Raw genomic sequence first — 23,828 nt, forward strand, 5'->3', positions numbered from 1 at the left:
ATTTAAGGGTGGCTCAGAATTCCTCAAAATCCTTTCCGAGAATGTAGGCTTTCAGGGGCTCTGTTTTCAGTATTATTTTTCTCTGTTCATCAGCACAGTTCATCAGGACACTTCTGAGGAAGCAGTATTTTTCTTCCATATGTCAAACATCATTCATACATACTCTTTATCCCAAATGTCCTTGAGAAATGCTTGTCAGTACAATAAACACAGAGGAAGAGATTATGTTACTTGAAATTTCTCATGACTCTGTAAGGCTGGGGAAACCCAATCATTAGCTTTGGGATGCTACAATGCCAACATTCAAATTGGAAAGGGAGATCTGTTTCATGAATAGTGATGAGTAGAACTCTGAAGCACAGGCAGCCCCCTGAATTCTTACCTGAACTAGAGCTTTGTAGATGAGCATCCACCTACAAGATTCTTTCATGTAAAGTCTTTTTCATCATAGAAAATTCTCTTTTTCAACTCCAGCCTCTAATCTTAGATTTCACATTTAAAGGGCTCCAAAGGGACAACTTTGCAGTTCAACTTTGGTTTAGTGAACTAGTAGAGTTAGCTTCACTCAGACTAAAGTGGTAGGAGCACCTACGATATATATTTCAGAATAAATTCATTAGAGGTAATGGGACCAAAAAATTTTTTAAACAAATCCAAGGACTATGAGACTGGTGTTCCCTGAGATTTGGAATGGGGTAAGGGTGAGGGTCTTCTGGAATAAACAAATCTTACACTTTATAATACTGCTGGCATTTATTTTAAAAGGTATTGAGATTCAAAAACTGTATCTTATCTTGTAAAAAGTATTTATTTATCAATCTTTCTGGCACTACTAAAAATGTTCCATTTTCACTGGACAGAATCACAAAGGTATACCCACTCAATCATAACAATTTGTTTTCTATGGAGCAATATTCACAGATCCTGTGAATAAATTGGTGACAAATTCCAGGTGGCCACCTGTAGGGTCTGTTATATTTAGAGTTTTCTGGAACACACATAATTATGAGGTTTGGCTCTCCTACAGTCTTTTGTTTGCCATTTCCCTTGTCTTTGAACCAAAACACAGCTCTTTCCAAGCTTGGAGCGTTGAGAGGGCCCTCTTCTCCCATTGGTGAAGGCAACAGGTTCACCACCGATCCACTCCCAGTGGCCAGCACGCACTTGGTCATTCAAACCTAATGTAAACCAAAAGAATGTGCCAATTACTTTTATTGCATTTATACTTAGATATCATATCCAACTGTTGCTCTAAGCTCAGTTATCACATGCAAGTGTGGGCCCAGATTCTAAAACAAGGGATAGGAACTTGGAATACTCTAAGACACAAAGGGTCAAGCAAATCCCAGTCCAATTCTAGCTCCACCACTTACTTGCTAGATGAGCATCTTTGGGCAGGTTACTTAACCTCTCTGAGTTTTAGTTTCCTCATCTAAGGAATGGGCATAAAAATAGTACATCTAGGGTTGTTTTGAGGATTAAAAAAGATAATGCATGTAAAGCTCTTGGCATATATAAGTGTTTAATAAATGGCAGCTATTATTATTATTCATATCATCCTATGTGCAGAACTCCTATCACAGGGAAACAGATATTCTCTTGCCTATTGTTCTTCTTCCTCATTATTTAAATGTCCTGGTTTTCATATTTGAAAGTGGCTTACTATGTATTATTTTGAGTCGGGAGGTTAAGATGTTTCAATCTGCTACAATTCCAATAAAAAGCAGATTTTCTTGACTTGCCCCTCTACCTCCACTGGCAAATTCTGCAAATTACACTTTAATGTTGTAAAGCTTCTGTAATATTTTCTTAAGCATTCCCCTACTCACTCTTTTTCATAATAGAAAAAAGAATAAAATGAGAAAGGAACTCCCTGCCATAGCATGATCCAACATTCCCCAAATCAAATTTGACCATGACAGTCCTAGATACATAACATTTTACCTTCCCCCAACTGATTTTCAGTCAGTATTTTTGGGTGGAATCAAATGAAATACTTTTGGTTAGGAATGGCCTCCCTGAATTATTGATTGGATGACGTTATGCCTAAGCATATTGTGAGGACAGAGCCTTACAATGAGTCATTATGGATGTAGAGAAAACTTATCCTCCAGCTTGTCTCTTAATACTCAGTTAATTTCAGAATTTAGGGACCCACTGAGTACTGCAGAAATATTGAAAAGCCAAGAGAGGGAACTATTACAGTTCCCTCAAATACAATGCCTTTAAAGACAAGTAGTGGGGATACTGACTTTGATGTGTCCTGAAAATTCTGCTTCTAAAGTGGTTTAAAAAGATTTGTTATTTGGCTGGGCATGGTGGCTCATGTCTGCAATTCCAGCATTTTGGGAGACCGAGGTGCATGGATCAACTGAGGTCAGGAGTTCGAGACCAGTCTGGCCAACATGGTGAAACCCCGTCTCTACTAAAAATACAAAAATTAGCCAGGTATGGTAGCGGGCACCTGTAATCCCAGCTACTCAGGTGGCTGAGGGAGGAGAATTGCTGAACCCAGGGGGCGGAAGTTGCAGTGAGCCAAGATCGCACCACTGTACTCCAGCCTGGGCAACAAAGTGAGATTCTGTCTCAAAAAAAAAAAAAAAAAAAAGATTTGTTATTATTTTTAAAACTGTAGAAAATATTAAGACTTCAGAAAAGAGGGAATAAAATTAAAATCACCTAGATTTAACAGGGTCTTGCTCTGTTGCCGAGGCTGGAGTGCAGTGGCACAATCACGGCTCACTGCAGCCTCAACTTCCTAGCCTCAAGCACTCCTTCCATCTCAGCCTCCCAAGTAGCTGGGACTACTATTAGCTGCCACCACGGCTGGCTAATTTTTAAATTTTTCATAGAGACAAGGTTTCATTATGTTGCCCAGCCTCATCTTGAACTCCTGGGCTCAAGCAATCCTCCAGCCTTGGTCTCTCAAAGTCCTGGGATTACAGGCGTGAGCCACCATACCCAGCCTACCTATAATTCTTGACTGGAGGTAAGTCATTTCTAATTATTTGGAATATATAATGTGTATATATATATATGAATATATGTATATATGTGTATATATATGAATATATGTATATATGTGTATATATATGAATATATGTATATATGTGTATATATATGAATATATGTATATATTCCAATATGTAAATATTATATATATTTATATACATATATAATATATATAATTTATTTACATTTATACATACACCACATGCATATAATTGTTTTTATTCTAAATTATTTCATACTTTATATGGATGTGGACCCTGCATTTTCACTTTGCACCTTGCCATAAATGGAATACACTTTACATTTTATATGTAATATAATGTGCATCCAACATATATTTGTTACATGAATTAATAAATAAACATAAGGCAATTTTTCATGTCTATTATTTAATGGCTTGCAAAAGCATTAAATCTTACATATTCCTTCATGTGGCTATACTATTATTTAACCATTCTTCAGTCATAACAATTTCTAATTTTTTACTTTTAGAAATGTTATTGCATTGAATTCTCTTGCCTGTCAATCTGACCACATCCCTATTTATTTCTTTGGGATAGATGTCTAAAGATGAAAGTATTATGTCAAAAAAAAAAGGTTTAAGATGAGTTTTAAAAGATAAATGGCTAGATCTATTGGTTGCCATTATTGTAAACCACAATCATTTAACCCATGGAAGGGAGTAGCAGGGTGGTGGTGCCTGTTTGTTTCATGTCCTTGCCTCCCTCCTCAGTGCAGCCTCCCTCCCAGATACTTGCCTATCCAAAAGGACTTTCTCCCACCAATGTCCCAGAGCCACCGCATGTGCTGCCTGGAGAATACAGTTACAAGGTTGCCCAGGTATCTACATGCAAATGAAAATAAGAGTATCAGCAACAAGCAGTTAACATTTCTGCTGATACGAAATGCATAATAGAAATAAAAATAAGTTTAAAATACACAAAAAAGCATGTATTTAAAAAGAACTTTCTAAGATTTTAATAGTGCAGTTTTATTTAAAAAGTATCTGCAGGGTGGGGGTAGGTGACATCAAAGAAAGTGATGGTTTATTATAATATCTGGGCTTTATAGCTTAAAACATCAGTAGGTTTTAAAACATAAACAATAGGTTTCAAACATCTTTTCGGAAAATCAGCAACTGCCTACTTATAACAATTACTAAGCAATGGCAACAAAAGCCAAAATTGACAAATGGGATCTAATTAAACTAAAAAGCTTCTGCACAGCAAAAGAAACTACCATCAGAGTGAACAGGCAACCTACAAATTGGGAGAAAATTTTTGCAACCTACTAATCTGACAAAGGGCTAATATCCAGAATCTGCAATGAACTCAAACAAATTTACAAGAAAAAAACAAACAACCCCAACAAAAAGTGGGCGAAGGACATGAACAGACACTTCTCAAAAGAAGACATTTATGCAGCCAAAAAACACATGAAAAAATGCTCATCATCACTGGCCATCAGAGAAATGCAAATCAAAACCACAATGAGATACCATCTCACACCAGTTAGAATGGCGATCATTAAAAAGTCAAGAAACAACAGGTGCTGGAGAGGATGTGGAGAAATAGGAACACTTTTACACTGTTGGTGGGACTGTAAACTAGTTCAACCATTGTGGAAGTCAGTGTGGCAATTCCTCAGGGATCTAGAACTAGAAATACCATTTGACCCAGCCATCCCATTACTGGGTATATACCCAAAGGACTATAAATCATGCTGCTATAAAGACACATGCACACGTATGTTTATGGCGGCACTATTCACAATAGCAAAGACTTGGAACCAACCCAAATGTCCAACAACGATAGACTGGATTAAGAAAATGTGGTACATATACACCATGAAATACTATGCAGCCATAAAAAATGATGAGTTCATGTCCTTTGTAGGGACATGGATGAAACTGGAAACCATCATTCGCAGTAAACTATTGCAAGGACAAAAAAACCAAACACTGCATGTTCTCACTCATAGGTGGAATTGAACAACGAGAACGCATGGACACAGGAAGGGGAACATCACACTCCAGGGACTGTTGTGGGGTAGGGCGAGGGGGGAGGGACAGCATTAGGAGATATACCTAATGCTAAATGACGAGTTAATGGGTGCAGCACACCAACATGGCACATGGATACATATGTAACAAACCTGCACATTGTGCACATGTACCCTAAAACAAAGTATAATAATAATAATAATAATAAATAATAATAAATAAAATAAAAAAATTTATACAAAAAATTATTTAATGACAAAATACTATTCTTCTCATAAGTGTATTTCTAGCTGGTATAAATTTGGCAAATACCAAGTTAATTTGATGAGTAAGGTAACCCAAACTATTTAGATAAACTTACTTTAGGTTTAAATTTGGAGCTTAGTGTGTTTGGCCAAATAAACATATTATTATGACTCCTTCATTACACTCAATGAAATGAGTATAGCCCCAACTGTCAAACCTTCATATAATGCATAGAAATTACAGCACTAGTTTTTATAAACATATGTAAAATATTTTTCACAAAACAGAATTTTTTATAAATTATTTTTGCAGCTAGCTGAGTTATTCCTAGAAGCAATATTTGATTGTGCCTAATTCCCCAGCAGTGCTCATTAAAACCTCTTTAAAAATGCTTTAAGTAAAAAGCCACTAAGTAATTCTTTCTTTCTTCTTTAAAAATAAAAAAAGTTTCAAACAAGAAACAAATATATCATGTATACATGTATCGTAACATTACATTGTACCCCACACATACATACAATTATTATTTGTCAATTAAACATAAAATTAAATTTTAAAAAATAATTTTAAACATTTAAAAAATCAAGGAAAAAAATTAAATCACCATGATCTTTTTGCCTGGTTAATATCTATTGATATGAAATGAAAAGTAGGAAACAAAATTAGCAACACATTAGATTAGTTAGCTGTTGAATTTAATTTTATTCATTTTGCCTATGTCTTTTCAAAATTCAGATCTATTTCTCTGCTTTTATAGACTAGATATGGTGAACATAATTTGTCTATTTTTAAATGATTTTCCCCCTGCTAATAATAGTACTTTGCTGCTGTCTGATGCAATGGTGATTTCTAGGCCTTCTTAGATATATAAGGCTCTTTGCCCCTCCACTGAATGGCCTTAGACCACTGGATTGAGTTTTGTGACTTGGCTCTGACCTCATTGTTGACTCTCAGCTCCTGTCTGACAGTTACAGCAGGTATGATGAGGCATCTCCTCTCCTCCCCTCCCCATCACATCCAACACGGTCATTCTAATGCGCTGTAGGCTTAGAACACACAATATGAAACCTGTGTTAAATATAAGCTGAGGGATGGCTTGAGGGACTGTCCCAGTCACTATGACATTTTGTACAGAGCATGAGAGACCAGGGTTCCACTTTCTGATTACCCCTTAATTCCCTGACTGAATTCCCTAATTCTCTTACTGAACTAATTTGCTTACTGAAATTCCCTAACTTTGCAGCCTCAACTTCAGCATCAGGATATAATGGGTTTTATTCAAGGATATTTAACATCTTCTCTAGCTTGAAGATTCCTGAAGCTATCTTTAAAACAAACTTGGGAAAATCCATTTTAGCTGCTCAAGTACAATTTCGGTTTTCTTTTTGACTCTCCAAAAAGCAAGAGTGAGATGGGAAGATAGCTCTGCTTCAAGATAGGTAAAATGTTAAGAGCATAGTTATTCACAAAAGAAACATTTAGGTATTCATATGTTTATTATTTTATAAAAATATCACTCCTTTTATTTTATGCTCACATACATATAAAACGTGGTGGGTATTATCTGTATAGGCGTATATATGGATATAAAATTATAAATAGGTACACATACACAAATATTTGTAGTATAGAATTAGAAACAGAAGCTTTAATTTTTCTGGTTATAGAAATAAACATCTACTTCTCTGAAAATTTTTGATTAAGTATAGGTAGATTTCAGGGTAACTCTAAGGATAGGCCAGCAGGGGTTCCAGACACTCCTGTGGGAAAACAAAATGGCTTCATAGATAATGCTCTATAATAATAGAATTACCAAATGTACAATGACTGCCTGAGGAAATGAGCAGATGAGATTACAATATGTAAATTCAAGAAGCACATAATCTAGGAGTCTGGCTCCTTTGACTTAGAAAAATAATAAAACACCACTGGGGAGGAAAGAAGACTGGAGATAAAGATTAAGTTGAGTTAGCAATCTGGTTAGGGACAAAGGATAAAGCAAAATTTGCTGTCCTTACGGAAATATGGGTGTTGTGAATGACCCTCTGTAAAAGACTTTCAGAAATATTTGTTAAATAAATGAATCTATAAACTAGGAATTTGATCATACCCTAGGTTTGCCTTGAAAGGTTAGTTTGATTCAAATCCAAAGGAAACTTAGGGTCCATAATTTAATTAAAATCTTAATATGTGTTTGCAGTGAGAGAAAAACAATTATTAACACATAATTTTGAAAATCTACTTTGGGTTACCTCAACACGTAGTTAAAATAGACATACTTGTCAGTACATCTATGATGAGAAATCTGCTATGCTTAGGGGACCTGTTTTAGAGACTATAAAGATGAAAAACTAAATTCTATCTCTTTCATTTACTTCCTTGTATGCCTGTGAGCAAGTGATTTTGCTTCCTTGAACCTCTTTTTAAAATAAATCTGTAAACTGTAGAGAAGTGATGGAAGGATCAAATAAGCTAACACATGTGAAATAATTTTATATACTATAAATATAAAAGTAAGACATTATTGACAAGGAGGCATGTAGAACTACAGTCAGGCTAATATAAAAGGGTCATGGGTGAAGGTGCTTAAAACCAAGCTGCAGATGAAATCTTAGATTAAGTGCATGAGAAAGTATCTATGCTTTTAAATTAATTTAGGCCTTAAGTTTATTATTATGATGATCAAATGGTACAGTATTCATAGATAGGTAAAGAACTCATTGCTACTCACCAATAGAACCTATTCACAATTATTAATAGATGGAACAATAAAATGAAAACAAAAGATGATGGGAGACTGATGTAGGTTTGTCAACATGAGGGCGTCGACAATGTTGTAAGTTGCTATTATTTCATAAAAAGTGGTTTTTGACAATAAAAAACTAGACTGTTATAATCTCAGAATAAAGAACAGTCCTTTAAAAAAACACACTTGCCACGTGACACCAGCATCTATGACTGAATGGAAAGATATTTCTCAATACATACTGTCCTTATTTTTCTCATACATTAAGAACCAATGAAAGCTTCATTATAGACCAGTTACTTGCATTGTCCTTTAAGAACCACTGGAAGATGAACAAAAGATTGCTTCTAAACTTCAAGGTGGGGAGTTCCGTTCTGTTCATCTACATTTTATCAACAAATCCCAGCAACCATTTAATGTTGATAACTTTGGCTGGAGTATAACTAGTCTTTCCCTTAATTTTGTAAGCAGAGACATCATAGTATTCTCCCTGTTGTTGCATACTGCAATCTTCTTCTTGCTGGTTTAGATAGCTTTTGATCAACATCAAAGCGCTTTCCTCGAGGAGAAAAAAAGACCAATACCACTACTTCTACTGGAGCTTTCAATGCATTAAGACAAACTAAATGACATCTAGTTAAGATGTCATTTTAACATCTTTTTTTTTTTTTTGAGACGGAGTCTCGCTCTGTCGCCCAGGCTGGAGTGCAGTGGCGCAATCTCGGCTCACTGCAAGCTCCGCCCCCCGGGTTCAGGCCATTCTCCTGCCTCAGCCTCTCCGAGTAGCTGGGACTACAGGCGTCCGCCACCACGCCCAGCTAATTTTTTGTATTTTTAGTAGAGACGGGGTTTCACCGTGGTCTCGATCTCCTGACCTCACGATCCGCCCGCCTCGGCCTCCCAAAGTGCTGGGATTACAAGCGTGAGCCACCGCGCCCGGCCTCATTTTAACATCTTAACCATCTTAATGATGGAAGAATGTCTTATTTGTTCTTTAACATGTGGCACTAAGGAAATATATATATTTAAAGTAATTATTATTTGTAAAAATTTTAATATTTTATCTTATTTGATACCACAAACTTATCAACAAAGAAAACCCTGAAAGCCACTGATTAACCTCTCTGGTGACTCTACTCACAGTTAGAACATGAAATACACCAGTGAAGAAAAAGGTGGTTTCACCAGTTTTTAAACACACTTTTAAAACATTTTATTGGCTTTAAAAAAAATCTAGGTATAATTTACATATAATAAAATGAATAGATTTTTAAATACTCAATTTGATGAGTTTTGCCAGTTGTATATAGATCCATTTAATAACCACTTAGAATAAGACATTGAACACTTCTCTTACTTTAGAACGTTACCTTGTGCTATTTTCTAGTCATTCCACAATCTTACCAGAGATAACAATTTTTTATTTCTAACAACATAGATTAGATTCTCTTATTTATATAAATGGAATCATATAATAAGTATTCTTTTGTGTAGGGCTGCTTTCTACATTCTATTTTTGATTTATCTACATTGTTGGAGGTTTCAGTAGTTTATTCCATGACTTATAAAATAATTTATCAAAAATTTATTCTCTTGCTGATGGAGAAAATATCAAGTATTTCTAAACATCAATAGCAAAAAACAAATGACCCAAATTAGTATTATTATGAATAAAGTTATACAATATTTTTATGAAGCTTTTTTAGTATATATTTTTATTTCTTTTGGTTAAACACCTAGGAGTAGAATATGTCAGGTCATAGGGTAGATGCATATAACTTTATAAGAAACTGTTAGACAGTTCTACAAAGTGATTGTACCATTTTACACTTCCACCAACAACACACGAGAATTCTATTTGCTCTACATCTTTATCAACATGTGGTATTGTCCACCATGGAATACTATGCAGCCATAAAAAAAGAACAAGATTATGTCCTTTGCAGGGACATGGATGGAGCTGGGGGTCATTATCTGTAGCAAACTATTATCTGTAGCAGGAACAGAAAACCAAATGCGGCATGTTCTCATAAGTGAGGGCTAAATGATGAGAACACATGGACACATAGAGGGGAACAACGCATACTGGGGTCTATTGGAGTGTGGAAGGTGAGAGGAGGAAGAAGATCAGGAAAAATAACTAATGAGTACTAGGCTTAATACCTGGATGTTGAAATAATCTGTACAACAAACCCCATGACATACATTTACCCAGGTAACAAGTCTGCACATTTACTCCTGAACTTAAAATAAAAGTTCAAAAATTAAAAACAAATTTGGATTGTCATACTCATACTTTTAACTATTCTAGTAGGTGTGAAGTGGTATTTCATTGTGCTTTTCATTTTCATTTACCTAATATCTAACAGTTTTGAGCACCTTTTCATTTATTTATTGACCAACTGGACATCTACTCTTGCGAAGACTCCAAATCATTTACTATTGTTTGAATCGTCATTTTGTCATTGATTTGTTGAAGTTGTTTGTATTTTCTGGGTTTAAGACCTTTATCGGGTTTATGATTTGAGAACAGCTTTTCCTGAATGTGGTTTGCTCTTTCATTTTCTTAATGGCGTCTTTAGATGTGTATAACTTTTTAAAGTTTATGAAGTACAAGATCAGATCAATAATAACCAGAGACTTCCCTAGTCTCAATTTCCAGCCATGGGGCATATTAGTCTAATTGTGTTGTTTAGATAATATCCAGACTGGCAAACAAAAAGGAGGGTCAGGGATACATATGCATTTTTAAAGTCCTTCTAGACAACATACATTGGTTGTCATTCTCTGACCATAAGTCATTCATTATTGAATGTTCTGTTACCCAGTGAGCCTTTGTCTCACTTGCCCAGCTTTATAATCGTTGCTATATAATCGCATTGCTAGAGGCCCGATGCTATAAGGCTTTTCATTACTATATACTTTCAATTAAATGGGCAGGAATTCTTATCACATAAAAAAAGAAACTGCAAGGCTGCTGACTCAGAAAATCTCCTTCTGATTTCCTCACAAAGACTGAGATAGGAAAAGAAAAGAAAAGAAAAAGAAACATGGCAATGGTGCAGCTTTAACAGAAAAGAGCTCAGTCAAATACTAGGTTGGTGCAAAAGTAATGGCAAAAACTGCAATTACTTTTGCACCAACCAAATACATTATCAAGGCCCATCACAAATCCATTCTGAACTAGGGAACTCCCTCGGGGATCCTAAAACAAAGCCAGGCAGATATTAGGCACTCAATATTTGTTGAATGAATGAAGCAGCTCTCCGCTTCCATGAGAAAATAGAGAAATAGAGAAAAGAAAACATCAATCAAATGTGCAATAGGGTGCCTTACTGTTCCCTGCAAGCTTGGGCAGCCGCATTCCAGGTGCCTTTCTGCTCTGTGATCAAGATGTGACAGTAGCCTGAGTGCTGGTGCCACCCGGCTGGACAGGATTTGTCTTCCATATCCTGAAAAACAGTTGTCTGTGTTCATATCATGATGGTCTTTACAATCTGGAGTCGGCTCAGCATAAGGAGTCCTACGAGTTCCCTAACTTCAGTCAAGTAGTTTCGTCACCGCAAAGGGAGTCAGCCCTAATCCCAATTCTTCATCTTGAGAAATGCAATGGCTTCTTACAGAAAACACTACCACAGTCAGCAATGTTTCAGTGTTACAACTTTGACATTCTGATAACTGAACAAAACAAGTAAATATCTTCTTAAATGGTATTGATTTAACTAACGTATTTTGTGATTTTTAAAAGCCACTTTGGGCCATTTTTTCCTCTTGGCCTTCAAGTTGTAACAATGGCAGGAAGATGTAGCATGGGTTGAGTCATGCACCAGATCGTTCCCCTTTATTAGCTTATCATAGAGCACATTGTGAGTAAGGGTGCTTGGCTGCTCAGCCCGTCTCCTACCTTGGTTTGGGGACTCCAGGCTTTCCAGGAAATCCCATTGCACTGATACAGCTTCTGGATGCCTTCTTCAAAATGGAAGAGTCCTTTTAATTCCAGAGTGCAGTTCTTTGGAAATGAGGGCAACTGGTCCTTTGGGAAGGAAAGGCAATTTAGCAATTTAGAATTGACTTAAGGAAAGTTGCTCACACATTCACCTCCTCTGGGTCTTCATTTGTTGGGAAGCATTTGTGTTGGGTAAACTATCCCCCCAACCTTGGAGGCTATTTTGTGAATTAAGGGTGTTTATGGCCCAGCAAACAACTTGTTATAAGGTGAATAAGAAAGACCAAAGATTTTCATACCTGTCTGGGGAAGTGTGAGTCAGTTGTGGATTCCACCTTATCTTCTTGAGGTAGTTCTGCCACTTTGATTGTCTTTTGTGGCTGACTAATGATGGATACTTTGGCCTTCCTTTTGTGAGTTAGGAAACTGTCATCCTCCAGTTTCAAGGAAACTATCCCATGATACTTGAGGAAACCAACAATCAACAACAATAAGGAAAAAACAAACATCAAGATAGCAAACAAAAAAATGAGCAATTCAAAAATTCAAAGAAAAAGATAAGAGGATTTGTTTCTCTGAACACTCAAGCCTCTAATTTCAAAACAATTTTTTGAGAGAAATATATAAATATAAAAAATATAAAATAACAGTTTCATTAAATACTTGCATCCATACATATAAGAAATTTAGCAATTCTGTGACTACACTTACATTATAGATGATGTCTGTTCCATTTCTATAAACAGAGAGTGGACGAACCTGAAATTAACAGAGAACAAAACATGAACAGAATTGGATTGACTAATAACTAGCAATAGGGCAAAACCACCAAGATCTTGCTAATGCCTGAACAATTACAAAACATATGGATCTTAAGATTTTCCATGCCCAAATCATTGGAATTTCAAAAATCACTAGGCCTAATCAGAATTTATGATTGTTGTGTGGATTCACACATACACAGTTCCAGTCAGGGAAAAAATACATCTTTATTTTTTGGTATATCTATAGTACACAGAGGCCCAAGAACTCACACACACACACAGACACACACACGTGTGTGCACATATGAGAGTATGCAATGGTTAGAATGCTGTGTTAATAAGATCAAAGCCATGGCTTCCACACCCAATTGCATCATTTCATCTCACTCTATTTCAGGGTCATGGATCATTCCCTTTTTGTCTTGGTCACAAAAGGAATCAAAGCAGAAATCATATGGATGAATCAGCGTATCTATCACTTCAGTACAATTAAAGAAGCAAGGCAGCCTCAAGATCTTTGTATACAGAAGGCACTGCATAACCGTGCAAGGAACCATGACCCCCATTCACTATGAGAATCAAAACAGCTTCTTCAGTGTTTCAGAATACCTATTAATATCTTCTGATCCTTTTAATATGTATTCTGCACATCATTTCCCAGAAGGTCCCCATGCTTACTGTTTTGCCATTCCCACGGGTCCTAAGCTTCCTTTGAGAAAGATCTGTAGAATCAAAGCCCCGCAGGATGTCTCCCCTGGTGACTGCTAGCTGCATGGAAGATGGAAGAGGTCTTCTTTCCAGATGAAAGGAACCAGAAGTGGTGGATGAGGAAGACCCTGGGGGCAGCAGACGCCAAATGCCCTTCTCCCATGTGCTGTGTTTGCTTTGGTTGGAGGAATATGAAGGATGGCATTGTCCTGGAGGCATGCAAGATGGCAGGCGGTCAGTTCATTTTACACAAACGGATAAGGGATCACATTGACACAGCTCCTGGAGCAGCTTGTCATTAAACCTAGATGGATGGTTTTCCCACCAGATGTTGCCTTTTTACCATTTGCCAGAAACTCCTTTACTCTTCATCAGTTTACATCCAGGAAAGCTGTGCCCGTCTGCGCATCTATTGAGTGATTATAAAGTCATGAAATCAATTTCATAAACCCCAAATGAAAATCACTGTTGTGATTTTATAATCATATCATATACTGGGGGGAAAGTCTCACTTCTCTTATTATAGTATTCCCCAATATAAAAGTTTATTCACTGATCAAGCATTATTCCACAAGCACTTTAAAGTAATCATTTCCTAGCGGTAGAAACTGGAATTATTTAACGATGTCATAGAATTAAGCAGTATTCATAAAACTTTTCTCTTAGTTGCTACAGAACAAAGACCCAGTAAATCTTAATAAAGTGGCTCCGATTGGAAACCTCACCAATTAGTATTTCTGGGAAGGCATAAAAAATTTGAGGGCAAAACCCTTGTCTGGGTATTTTATATTTCATATATAAGGTGTGTATGTCATGTATTTTGTGTACTTCATGTGACCAGAAAATTCTACTGGAAAAGAAATAAATTTGGTGAGGAAAGGTAGTGGGGAGAGATGTTGCGGAAACAAGGATATTATAAAGAAAAGAGGGGAGGTCCCATTTTTTTTATAGAGTAAGAAAGAGAAGAGAAGATAATAGATTCCAGGCAAGAAAAAAATATGGATCATAGGGCATGACAGGTATAAAAATGGGAGTGTAAGATTGAGTATGGTACGACCACTTGTCAAATGCTAAAAAGACAAGTAACTAAAAGGCATTTGGTGGAAAAAAATCAGAGCACCAAAGAGTCTGGCTGGTCTTTATTTAGTTCACAGGTTGTTCTTTAGCATAGACAATCCAGGACCTGTTTGGCGCTGCCATCCAAAGTCATTCATTAATATTCTCCAGCTGCTCCCAAATTCCCAAGCCAGCTGCATCCTTCACATCTATTTTTCTCCAATTCCTTCCTCTCTTAGAATTTTCCTGGTCACACTACAGTGGGGGCTCAGATTTTAGGCATTAAGAGTGCTCTTTAACAGAGAAAGATAATTACAGCTCTACAGACTCTGGGGGAAAATAATTGTCGATAGATTCTCACCAACACTGTTTCCCCCTCAGTGAGAACAACAAATGGGTAGGAAAAAAACAACTACGGCATTGACTTGTTGCTTTTCTCAAGTGATCGTTCTTAGCAGGAGGAAAACCACATGAAGCAGAAACCAGAATAAAGGGCCTACATCACGACTGAGGGTGCTTTCTTGACAAGAAATTAAGCATTTTGATTTGAAGGTGTTATCAAGCACGTTGGCTGTTGAAGGCAAGAGCTACAGCGCCAGGACCGCTCCTGATTTCAAGATGAGGATCAAAAGAATACCTCCTTTTGAGTCCAAAATTTTCACTGCAACTTTTGTCTTTGTGCCAAGAACTGCATTCACAGGGGAGTTCAGAATTACTTCAAAGACCTCATCATCTTCCTCTAATCCGTCATAGGTAATTGCTATATTCCACATCTTAGTTGACATTCCTACAAGAAGTAAACATTTTAATTACTCTTTAATTGCTATTTCAATCACCTAGGTGTCAGAGAAATATATTAATTAACATGTCTACAGCTTGACTGCAGTAGCCGGAGTGAGCTATTGTACTGCTACCAACTCACTGAAGTCCTGCTGTTCTCCCAAATAATATGAAAAGACCACATTTGTTCCTGGACAATGATGATTCCGTTTAAATGCAAACACTGTAACAAAAAAGTAAGCTGCAGTATGCAAGGGATAAAAAAAAAATGGTTATTAGATGAGATCCAAGACTTAATTATTTTCCCAACCTGTCCCTTCTCTTCTTAAGAATAAACAAGTGTTGCAATCTCAAAATCTTAATAGTTTAAAAAATCTTAAGCTGTTGATGCAGACAGAAGTGATTATTGGATGGTACTTCATGCTATTCATGGAACCCTTGAAATGATTGATTTCTTAATCATTTCTAAAGACAGCTGCCTGCATCGGCTTCCCCACTTCCTGAGATCTTTCTAGCCCACAAATGCTTTTTCTGATGGTGTAATACTCAGTAGTTTGATATCCTCCTAGAGAGAATTTATGGGCTGGGGGTTCTAGAAATAGAGCCAATTTTTTCCCTCTTTCTGGCTGCCTCTATTCATGAAGTTACAATCAAGCTTGGTTCACAGTAACTTTGTGAACTTAATATTATACAAAACAGTTTTGACATTACAAACATATCCCAGCCATGCTGTCAACACCAAGATGGGAAACAAAGCAACCCCAGATACACAAAATATTAAGATTGCAAGAAGAAACTTCTGAGATGATCTCATCCTGACTAGTTTCCATGATGTGGATCATAGGATGTCCCCTGAGTTTATTTAGAAGAACAAGTGGTGGAAGGAAGTAAAGGGAATACTTTTAAGTGGAGAAAGAAGGCTCAAGTTTAAGAGGAATAAACACAGTAAACTTATGATTTAACTTTTCTTAGCTAAGTTAGAAAAGCTTACTCTGCCATTTGCTCATTGGCTATTTGAGTGTTTTTACTCCTTTAAGCCCCTCTATATAATACAGTTAAACTTTTTAGAAAGTCTTCTCTTAAACATATAACTCTTGGCTGGGCGCAGTGGTAAACAACTGTAATCCCAGCACTTTGGGAGGCCAAGGTGGGAAGATCACTTGAGCTCAGGAGTTTGAGACCAGCCTGGCCAACAGAGCAAAACCCCGTCTCTACAATAAAACAAAAACAAAAATTAGGTGGGCGTGGTGGCACGTGCCTGTGATCCCAACTACTCAGGAGGCTGAGGTGGGAGGATCGCTTGAGCCCAGAAGGTCAAGGCTGCAGTGAGCCCAGGATGTGTCACTGCACTCCAGCCTGGGCAACAGAGTGAGACCTTGTCCCCATCTCCAAAAAACGACTCTTTTATCTTGCAGATTGCCTTCTGCAGACTTATACCTCTCAACTGTCCATCTATATGGTGGCCTCCTTCTTGAAGGTATGCCTCACATAGATCTCGTGATCTAATCAGTCTCTTCAATCCTCAACAGAAGTCAATGGAAAGGTGAAGCTATCCATTTCTTCTACTTAGAGGGGAAAAAAATAGGTGTATTTGGAATAATTGTATTTTATTAAAAAACAGGCTGACAGCTAATTTATTAAGTTTTGAGTACTGAGTTCTTAATTACGTTCACAGCCTTTGCAAACGCAGAAGTTGAAGCATCTAGTATGTATAATAATACCATACAATTCCCATTTCATGGATGGATAAATCAATACATCAAAATATATATTTTGTACTTATGATATGCTTATCTTTGCATTAGATGCTATGGAGAATACCAGAGGTGTAACATAAGCCAAGCCCTGATCTAAAGGAGCTTAAAATCTTTTGGAGGAGGCAGAAGCAAAACCAGAAAAGTCAAATAATTATTGAAAGCTATGTATGTTTACCTACTAAAAGATACAGAATAGATTGTAGAGCCTATATAAATGTGGGCTTTAGAAGTGAAAGGATTAGGAGGGAGGAAACGGGAAAACAACATAAGTAAAGACAGAAAGACAGCAAAGTAGAGGTCTTGACTCGGGAAGGATGAGTGAATTGGCTGGCTGGAATAGAGAGGTTACATGGGTAGACAGGAGGCCATAAGGCTGCAAAGATTATTTGTAGCCAGACTGCAGAGAGCCCTGGGCACCTGGCCAGATTCAGACTTTACAACATAGGCAACAAGGAAGGTTCTTGAACAAAGAAGTCACAAACTGAAAGTGGATTAGCAAAATGAACCTCAGAGTGTTATGTGAGAAAGTCTGGAGATCCAGGCAGATAGACAGATAGGCTAGAAGTTTGGAGACCACATAGACAGCTGCTGTAATACAATTGGCATGAAAAGGTAAGAGGTGGTCAATGAAGAAAGCATATGAAAAATATGATTATTAGTATTTGGAGAACTGTTTTTGACCCTCAAAGACCATAAAGTTAAGCATTATGTAAATAAAATCCAATACAAAAAATATTTCCAACTCCCAACCGACTCTCTTATTTTAAGGTTAATTTTTTAAAAAATTATAGTACCCCCCAAACAAAGAAACAAACAAAAAACAAAAAACTTGAGGTTTTTGTTGGACATTACAGAGTAGAACCAGATGGTTAGGAGTTAGAGAAAATATCTTTTGAGTCTCATTTAAGTGCTTCTGATTTGTTTGTGTGCATTCCAACTTGGTTTCTATGCCTTCCAGGTGTGCACAGAGGACTAACTCTTTAGGTTAATGAGATTGGAAGTAAAAACTTTATCATTTTTTCCCTTCCTCTTTCACTTTCAAGGTGCAAAGTATTTGCTAAGTCCCTGAGATATACAAGCATTTTCAGAAGGCTTGGACTGGCTCCCTGTTCCCACAAAACAAAAGGTGCTGAAGAGAAAAGAGAGGTGTCATTTTATGCAGACATATTCCACTTTACAGAGTAGGTGAGTTCCTGGATGTTTTCCTGCAAAGCAGATTTCTCTATTGAAAGACATTTTCTCAATATTTTTTAGTAAATGCCACATTAGAGATCCTTTCCCTTGGAAAACATTTTGACTCTAAGGAATGATGAAGTATCAATTAAGAATGCTGCAAGCCTTTCAATAATGCATATTTTAAAGGAAAACAATCATTTTCTTAGGAGTATTTTTATATCCACTCAAGACTAGTCACAATAGCTGAATGCAAAGTAGTTAGGGTTTGCTTTTGTTTGGTTGGTATTTTTTTGGTTTGGTAGCATAGTTGCAACTTCAAGGCAAGCTTCCTTCCAGCTCCCACATAAGAGTTCTCAAACCTTACGGCATCCCACTGTCTTCGGTTGTTCACTCTGTTTCTTCACCCAATCATGGAAGCTGCCATTTTAAAAGAAACAAATTAATTTCCCTTGGTAAAAGGGGTGGATATGGGGACGGGGACACCAGACCCAGAAGACGCAAGGATTAATGAGATAGGAGTAAATATTTACTGGACCTGTGGACATGGAGAACTTCAAAATCCTCTAAAGCAGGATTTCAGTTTGTAAAACTGCTTCTGGGTTAATAAATTCCAAAACAATGAACAGCCAATTTTTCTTCTTAATTTATAAGATATGCTTATATTATTTCTTAAATTGTCTAAATCATATCTAAAATCATAAGATTATTTAGAGCCCCCAGAAGTCATTAGTATCTACTCAAAACGGCATGTGAGCTCTTCTAGACAAATGGGTATTTATCTTATCCAGTGGAATCTCCAAGAGATAGATTTCAGAGTCTCTTCTAGTGTGACACATTCTAGTTCCTATCAGTCCAAACAGAGCACCTGATGGGCTCCTGGAAACCTACTAGCAGCCAAAATTACTCCTGATCTTGTAGCAAACAGACCTCAAATTATGAAGATGACATATGGCAAAGACTCAAGAAATGGAAAAGTTGGAACTGCCTTAACATGAAGTAGGAAGGGACATAGTGCAAATCATCTCACCCTTTCATTGTAGGGATTGTTGGGTTGGCTGCAAGAGCCTGTACCAGTGTGGGAGTAAACAGCACATAAATAACAGGAATCTTTCCCATATATAACAGGATCTCTTCCCACAAAAGGAGGTCAGCCGGAAGAACCAGCTTATGTGAGTCAGAATGTTAAATATCACAGGAAGGAGGCCAAAAACAAAATACAGATTTTCGCATGTCGAAGTGAAGGTTCACTGTTATAGGCTGAATTGCGTTTCTAAAAAATTCATGTCCTCACTCCCAGTACCACTGAATGTGACCTTATTTGGAACTAGGGTAATTACAGGTGTAATTAGTTAATGTGAGGTCATGCTGGAATAAGGTGGGCTCCTCATCCATTATGACTGGTATTATATAAAAAGGGGGACTTGGCTGGGCACAGTGGTTCATGCCTATAATCCCAGCACTTTGGGAGGCTGAGGCAGGCAGATCACAAAGTCAGGAGTTCGAGACCACTCTGGCCAATATGGTGAAACCCTGTCTCTACTAAAAATACAAAAAAATTAGCCAGGTGTGGTGGTGTGTACCTGTAGTCCCAGCTACTCGGGAGGTCGAGGCAGGATAATTGCTTGAACCCAGGAGGCGGAGGTTGCAGTGAGCTGAGATTGCACCACTGCACTCCAGCCTGGGTGACACAGCGTGACTCCATCTCAAAAAAGAAAAAAAGGGGCGAGGACTTTATAACACAGACATGCACACAAGGAGAACACTACGTGAAGATGAAAGCAGAGATGGGGGTGAGGCAGCAGACACTAAGAATGCCAAAGTTTGCCACCCAGCCACCAAAAGCATGGAAGAGAGGCACAGAATCGATTCAGAAGTAATCCTTCATGCTGACACCTTGATCTTGGACCTCTGGACTCCAGAACTGAGACACTCGATGTCTCTATTTCAAGCTACCCAGTGTTTGATGCCATGTTATGACAGCCTTAAGAAACGAACACAGTCCTCAAGCATCATGCTACTCTCAGTGAACTGCAGAAAGCCATTTCTTTTCTGTGTTTGATATTAAGACAGACAATTTTGAGGTGGTGCTGGTACTTAGGCCATTTTCTTTTGCCTTTGCTCGACCCTTTATGAGTTAGTGGCAGATGATGTCAATAGTTCACACTTAGAGGAGTGTTCTCAGTGTGCAGAACATCTCCTTGGCAGGAAAGCACAAAGCCACAGTCCTGTCTGCTTCTCCAGGCCCATTGTATTTGCCGCTCCCAAGCCCCCACATTTGATTCAGATCCATCTCAAACTCCAGGGAAATGGAGAGTGGCATGCAGTGAGTGAGGCAGAGCTACCTGTCCTATCCACAGAAGCCAGGGAAACATGGCCAGGCTCCAGCCTCAGATTTAGGCACAGTTCCCCAAAGGTGTGTTGGTGCTTTTGTGTTAGTCCTTCATCCTGGAGTTTTCTTCTTCATCTAAATGCTAAAATACTGCCTCCCCTGGGAAGTCTTCCAAGATTTCTCTTAGCCCGAACAACAGCTCATCTTTTGGGTCCCAGTGCACCATCAGTGAGTGTTTTCTTGTCTGTGTTTCTCACACAATGGAACACCCTTGAGAGCAAGTACCAGCCTTTTTTATTTCCACTTGCACCCAGCAAAATTTTTCCACAAATTTAAAACAAAATAAGTGCTACTTAACCAAATAATAATTTCCCCTGGAATCTCCTAATATCAATCTATTCCATGAGGGATCATTTAGAAATGCCCTTTAGGAATCCATATAAACATAACATTCTGAAAATTTTCATTAAAAATCTGAGGCAATTAAACTATAACAGGTTTGTGTTAGAACTTCAAATAATTTCTAAATGACCGTATTTTTTTCTGGATTGTCTTGGATGTTTGCTTTGATATCTCATATTTATTATAATCTTTCTTCTCATTTGAAATCAAAATTCACTTGTTATAAAAAAAATAAGGGCAAAACCTCAGATACAAACACCTCTCTTTTAGAGTGGGGTGGTATGGCTCCCTGAGGAGTTTCTAGTTGGCCAAAGTTGTGTAATATTCTGTCTTCTCTACAATCTCCAGACATGCCTACAAAAAACAAAACAAAACACATAAAACAAACTGCAGACACAAAATGTACCTGGGTCAAACTGAATCAGTTTAGATGGAGTCATGGTGAAATCTTTTCCAACTGCAGCTGACACTTGGTTGACCTTAGGAGGGAAAAAAAATATTTTAAAATTAAAAATAAATACTCTACAATAGAGAAATAGCTATTCTCCCTCATACTAGACTAAACTCATGCTCTTAAATCTGTTTTTAATATTAAGTAGAGTTTTTAAAAAAATTATATAAGCCATTTGGGATCCAGGCAACATGGATTTTCCTTAAAGTTGACTTTTTGCTAGGCTAATGTCAACGGAAAGGAAAGCTTTTGTTTTGTTTGGTTTTTCCTTCATAAATGATTTAGTTATTGAAGAAAGGAACATGAATTTTAAACTATATTTTTGTCTTTGTTGAAAGCACAATTTTATTATCTTCCTTCTACCCCAATTTGGTTTTAAAATAGTCCCTCAAAAGAAAAGGAGGGAGAAAATTGAAGAGGAGAAGAAAAAGCAGGTACCCCTGACAACCTATGTGATGACTGTCAGCTAGCTTGGAGGTATCCTGCAAGCTCCAGGGCACTGAAAGCCTTTAGACTAGATTAACTCAAACACATCTGGTTCATTTTCCTGTCTGGATGAAACCATCACTCTTCACAAACATGAAAGGAGAGTTTTGTGGAACTGGCAGACCTGGTGAACAGCCAGATAAAGGAGATCCACACCCAAAACCAAGGACTTCCAAGGACCCCATCAGGTAGGTGTTTTAAAACAACAACAAAAATGCCCTAGTCTAAGGAGACTGTTGACACACCCCTGCTTCTCAGCTCCAGCTCCAAGTCTAAAAACCAAAGAGGCGATTTTAGCGCTCTGAAGTCATGGCCTTGAATTCCACCCAAAGGGTGCCCAAACACATGTTAAGAAGCATCCTTGGGCTGGCACAGTGGCTCAAGCCTGTAATCCCAGCACTCTGGGAGGCCGAGGTGGGTGAATCACTGAGGTCAGGAGTTCAAGACCAACCTGGCCAACATGGTGAAACCCCGTCTCTACCAAAAACAAAAAAATTGGCCAGGCATGGTGGCAGCCGCCTGTAATCCCAGCTCCTGGGGAGGCTGAGGCAGGAGAATAGCTTGAACTTGGGAGGTGGAGGTTGCAGTGAGCCGAGATGGTGCCATTGCACTCCAGCCCGGGTGACAGAGTGAGATTCCATCTCAAAAAAAAAAAAGTGTCTTTGGCTGATTTGAAAAATAAGTCATCAAATGAGAACTCTGTGCAAGCATAACAGGCAGCTGTTACTTGTGCATATTTTTAGATGTTTGAGATAGTCAGGAACATGGGATAATATATTTCTGTACCTTCTTACAAAAGAATGAAGTGCATAATGAAAAGCTGAAAAATTCCTACTTCTATGGCCTCAGACAATATGTCCATTTCAAATCAAAGGCCCCCTCATATATTAATTGGTTAGCAGTGGAAACAGTTTGCTGGAAAAGGGGGTATTACTTCCTAAGCTTCCGTTTGCTCTTTGTCTACAATGCCAAGTCTCCTCTGGAACCACCTTTCATTGTGAAAAGGCAGCTCATTGTACACCTGTATCCACCATATGCTGGAAGTTGCATTTCCCTGCATGGTTCTTGCACGTGCAATTACCTAGTATTTACTACCACTGAGTTTACAGAATCCTATGTGGGAAAAGGAACGGTCTGAGGCAAGGTGGTTGGAGAAATCAGTCAGGTGAAGGTGCACAATTCAAACCAGGGCAATCCACACAGGGTGAAAGCACCACCTCTTTCCCTGCTCCTAGTCAAGCAGCCAAGCTTTAGTGTGAGGCTGCAGGTTGTGCTCAGGGTAGAGTTGTCCTGAAAGACTCTGGGACTGTGCTTGATGAAGGCCTGCACACTCAGCTGGCAGGTTTGTTGTTCACTTTCAGCATAAATAAGCATGAGGTTCCATGTAACACCATGCCTGTTCTTTCTACCTGGCAAGGTGAATGGTGGCGTGGCCCAAAACTCCAGCCTAGAGCATATGGTGCTTTCTATGGGGGACTGGCGGATTATTAGAAAACCATCCAGGCAGATTCTTCCTTATTCCATAAGCAATCTTCTGGAAAACTATAGGGCATGCCAAGTTTTCTCTTGTCTTAATAACAAAAAAGTAACCAACAGATCTAGGAAAAAGAACCTGTGTCCACTGGAAAGATAAATACTGAGCCTGGATATGGTCAAATTTATGTTCCCAGGCTTCTGAGGGTGATTTGAATTCATTATTAAATTGAGACTTAACAGAAATGGACTTTTCCTCAGAAGCTAATACCAGTGTCTTTTTCATCAGATGGCAGGGGGATGGGAGGGAGTCCTTACAGCTCATTCTCCATCATTAGTATGTACAAGTGTTTCATGCTCTCATTCTCTTGAAGCGCTCTTGTTATAATGACTCCTAAAAAAAAATTCTTCAATTCTAGAAGCCATAGGTTGTGCTTCATGGGTCACATCAATGAAAAGAAATAGCAAGTTGACTGATCTAGAAGTGGTTAACT

General features: G+C 37.9%; 1 protein-coding gene across 4 annotated transcripts in view; it reads right to left on the reverse strand.

Annotated features, from left to right (window-relative positions):
• Positions 1-734: 734 nt before the first annotated feature.
• Positions 735-23,828, reverse strand: part of FREM1 (FRAS1 related extracellular matrix 1) — a 173,986-nt gene continuing 150,892 nt past the window's right edge. For 3 of the 4 annotated variants that reach the window (XM_004086992.3, XM_030816293.1, XM_030816338.1), the window contains 9 exons: positions 21,331-21,403; positions 15,118-15,267; positions 13,395-13,633; positions 12,664-12,711; positions 12,252-12,416; positions 11,911-12,039; positions 11,343-11,458; positions 3,771-3,856; positions 735-1,178 (listed from right to left, as the gene is read on the reverse strand). In XM_004086992.3, coding sequence (XP_004087040.2) covers positions 979-1,178; positions 3,771-3,856; positions 11,343-11,458; positions 11,911-12,039; positions 12,252-12,416; positions 12,664-12,711; positions 13,395-13,633; positions 15,118-15,267; positions 21,331-21,403 — 1,206 coding nt within the window. In that variant the 3' untranslated portion in view covers positions 735-978. The remainder of the gene's footprint in view (positions 1,179-3,770; positions 3,857-11,342; positions 11,459-11,910; positions 12,040-12,251; positions 12,417-12,663; positions 12,712-13,394; positions 13,634-15,117; positions 15,268-21,330; positions 21,404-23,828) is intronic. The other variant, XM_030816386.1, reaches the window with a different exon arrangement.

The sequence above is a fragment of the Nomascus leucogenys genome, chromosome 1a (assembly GCF_006542625.1).
Source record: "Nomascus leucogenys isolate Asia chromosome 1a, Asia_NLE_v1, whole genome shotgun sequence".
Taxonomy (NCBI): domain Eukaryota; kingdom Metazoa; phylum Chordata; class Mammalia; order Primates; family Hylobatidae; genus Nomascus; species Nomascus leucogenys.